The sequence below is a fragment of the Anneissia japonica genome, unplaced genomic scaffold (genome assembly GCF_011630105.1).
Source record: "Anneissia japonica isolate Jap-2015-1 unplaced genomic scaffold, ASM1163010v1 scaffold287818_len932483_cov186, whole genome shotgun sequence".
In the NCBI taxonomy this organism is placed as follows: Eukaryota; Metazoa; Echinodermata; class Crinoidea; order Comatulida; family Comatulidae; genus Anneissia; species Anneissia japonica.
Genome location: NW_022703366.1, coordinates 14,813 through 18,366, shown reverse-complemented (window position 1 = coordinate 18,366; position 3,554 = coordinate 14,813). Strand labels below are relative to the sequence as shown.

Here is a 3,554-nt window from a genome sequence, read left to right as displayed (position 1 = left end):
AAACTATCCGTTGCACACATGTCATGATATTATATTCTCCATAGAATCATGTTGGGTGTAGTGATCAATTTATGCCCAGCTTTATTGAAGTAACCCTAATATCTGCAACCATATAGCATAGCATTGGATCTTGTTCGTCTCTCATTATTTTCTCAATTTCAGGACTCAATTCTTGAATAAGCACTGGCTTGTGTGCACTTTAGAAACTTGAAATATCCTTCAAAAAGAGTAGAGGTTAATTTTTTGTGTCACACACCGAAAGAGAAAAATTACCTAACTCTGCCCAATGCATGCCTGCCAGATTTTTAAGTCGGTGAACTATTCACAATAACCACCCAACACAATTTGGTTACGGAGTTTTAAAAAATAGATTTTTTATATTTGAGTCTGAATTCAGGCCTGTGACCTAATTTACCTGTTGGTAGAATTCTTCGTAGATGTGATCTACTGTCTCCCGTTGTACCGGCCAGTACTTGGCAGATAGAGACAAGTCTGAAGCCGTCATCATCAGCGAATGTAAGTGACCTCTAAAATCAATTTAAAGCTACGTTCACATCAAGCCCGGATCCCGGAAAAAAATCGTTTGTTGCAACATTTTTTGAACGCTGCATTCACAACGCGCACGGAACACGGTTATTCGGGTTAAGTACGTACAGTATATGCGTTTGATTGGTTCAAACCAACCAAGTATGTTGCTGATTGGTCCAAGGGAAAAAAAAACGTACGATTTCACAATACAAATGGGTCTCAGATCTATCAGTCTCGATCCGGAGTGCAGAATAGAAATCGTACAAATTTGATGTGAACAGTCCTATTCTTTACCACTGAACTCGTTTTTCACGATTTTTTGTCCGGGCACCGGACAGGATCCGGGCTTTAATGTGAACGAAGCTTATATCAAACAAACATTAATATTAACATCATTTCAAAGTAACATTTTGTTTCAAAGTATACTCTTAAGGAAATAAGGGAAAGAAGAGAGAAAAAATTGTTGGTGTTATGGTCTTAACAAATCAGAGGTCTGTTATCTTTTAATATCACACATTTAATACTTTTTTTTATTTTGAGCTTTATGATGTTATATTTATTGCTAATGTATTATTATATAGTATTTCCCCCTTTTTATCTTGTATTTTAACTGTATAACTCATAATTAAACCAGAATTGGCTGGTCTTATTTTGTTTAAGAGTGTGACATAAATAAAGAATAAACTAAACTAAAAAGCCATGACCATTTAAAATTATGCTTAGCTATAACCTGTAACTGTCAAAATATATTTCATAGTCATTATTTAGTATTTCAATCAAATTATCATTTTTATAACTCCACTGTGATTGCCATACCTGTGCTTTGGGTTGGTAATGCATAGATTATCCGTTAAGCATATCTTAGCCAACTCTTTCTGATTCTCAAAATGCAATGCAAGATCAGTTGCCAAGATGTTATGTCGGATATGACCAAGCATCTATCAAAAGAATTTAATAGCAGAAACCTTGAAAGTGAAACGTGTTGCAAGATTATTTTTGTAAATACAGAACAGCAAATAAAAACGAAAGGGAAAGGCATACAAAATATAATACCAGGGCTTAATATTTGTCAGAAAATTTTTTTTTTTTTAGTTTATTCCTTTAGGAACAAGGCCGAGGATTACCAATTGTGACTTCAATCACTGTGCTTAGATATCCCTTCAAATGACAAACAAAGAGATATGAGACTCTACAAAAAGTAAGTCTCATAACAAGGATTTAATGGAGAGGAGTTATTCTTTTCTGGAACTGACAGGGTTCAAAGGTAGAGTTTATATTTAGTACTTAGTACAGTCTACTGTATTTGGATAGGCAAATTAATGTTTTTGATCCGACTACCTTGATTTTGTGTCAGAAGACAGGGTTCCAGGCCTTTCCAACGCGGGAGGGGTAAATTTCCCACCACACTGGAAATAAATCTACAGACCTTTGTGTCGGTTATCCAAGCTGAGGATTCTGAATAAAAACTAAAAGGTGTAGCCGCTATAGTCTGCTATAGAACAATATAAGAAATGACCAACTGTTTTTTACCTGTTTATAGACATTGTTGGGGAGATGCGAGAAGATGTTATGACCATCTAACTGCAGAATGAACACAGTCTGGCTAAAGTGATGTTGTTCCATCGTGGACGTAGCGTACAGGGAAGCCAGAGGAGTTTCAAACTTCTGGTTGAAGGTGTTTGTGAAGCCACGATGATCCAGATCATGGCAGATACAGGCAAAGAACAGTGACTGCATCTGTTAAATATTATGAAGATCAATACAATTACTTTTGTCAAATTTGGCTTGATTTATGACATTAATCCAGAGGCAACAGAATTAATGTGTGACACTGCATAAAGGAGTATGGCACATTTGCGTGTGGGCGGTGGGATTCCGGATATGTACAGTAGTTTAATTTGTTCTTGACAATAATTCATGTATTTATTCAGTCCTAACAAAACAATATATAACGAAATCATACTTAATATTATTATATTATCACCTCTATATCGGAGAAAAGACCTTGAGTTGCTTGCAGGAGGCAGTACATACAATGCGTCACTGTAAATGCGTGCTCAAAGTTGTGGTAAGGCACGGGCCGGTAACTGTTTCTCACTGTCAGAATGAAGCGAGCGAGCGTCGATAAGTCAAAGGTGTCCTCTCCAAAAAGTTCATATGTCATGTAGATAAACAGCTCGCAAAATGTATTGGTAGATGGACGTACATCAAACTGAAACCTATAAGAAGAATCTGGTAAACCATCTATTGTATTTAACGAGTTTAAACTATTATAGACCTATTCAACGGCTTAAAGCTATACTGTATATGTATCTTTGTTACATCTTCCTTACACCATGGTTGACCTAAATCTGCCTCTCTGTAATCATCTGAATCTGAATATACTAACAGAGGACCCAATTGCTTTTGCAAGAGGGGATCCAACAACTGATGTCGAGGCAGTGTCGCTTTCACTAGTAAATAGGCAGAAACACACTGTAACAACAGCTTCTGCTTCGGCCTAGTGCCTCTCAGTCTGCTGCCATTAGACTGCGATAGAAAATGATGCTGCCACTTAATTAAACAAACAAGTTTCCTTTGCAATCTCTTCTCTTTCTGCTGCTTTAGTGTAGAAATATTGAGCCTTCAACATTTAAACCCATCATTTGGCAATATTGACTTTTGGGTAATGCAATGCATTTTAGAAGTGTTTCCTTGCTGGCAAATTGGATGGTGAGGCATTAGGATAAGCATTGAAGAATGCATGGAAAAAAAAAACAAGAAAAAGTTTGAGGATGGTAGAATGCCCTAAAACTTCAGAGAAAAGCAGAAGACAGACGTCAGTTCGAAGTTGGCACACCATTAAAATTGAAGTTTTAGACCAAGTTTCTTTCTCCAGGAATTATCCAAGAAAGCAATGGAGCATGAAGGCAGATGGCAGCTTTGAAGGCCCTGGGACAGTTCTCATCGTGCATAGCCAGTGGCGTATCTAGGAGTCTTAAGGGGGGGGGGGGGGGGGGGAAAGGGGGAGGGGGGAGTTTTTTTTT

General features: G+C 37.3%; 1 protein-coding gene across 2 annotated transcripts in view; it reads right to left on the bottom strand.

Moving 5' to 3' along the window:
* Positions 1–3,554, bottom strand: part of LOC117104432 (cAMP and cAMP-inhibited cGMP 3',5'-cyclic phosphodiesterase 10A-like) — a gene marked incomplete at its 5' end in the record, with an annotated part of 25,559 nt that overhangs the window by 7,766 nt on the left and 14,239 nt on the right. The window contains 4 exon segments of one of the 2 annotated variants that reach the window (XM_033245282.1): positions 376–527; positions 1,345–1,466; positions 2,059–2,265; positions 2,513–2,747. Coding sequence (XP_033101173.1) covers positions 407–527; positions 1,345–1,466; positions 2,059–2,265; positions 2,513–2,747 — 685 coding nt within the window. 2 annotated transcript variants of the gene reach the window in all.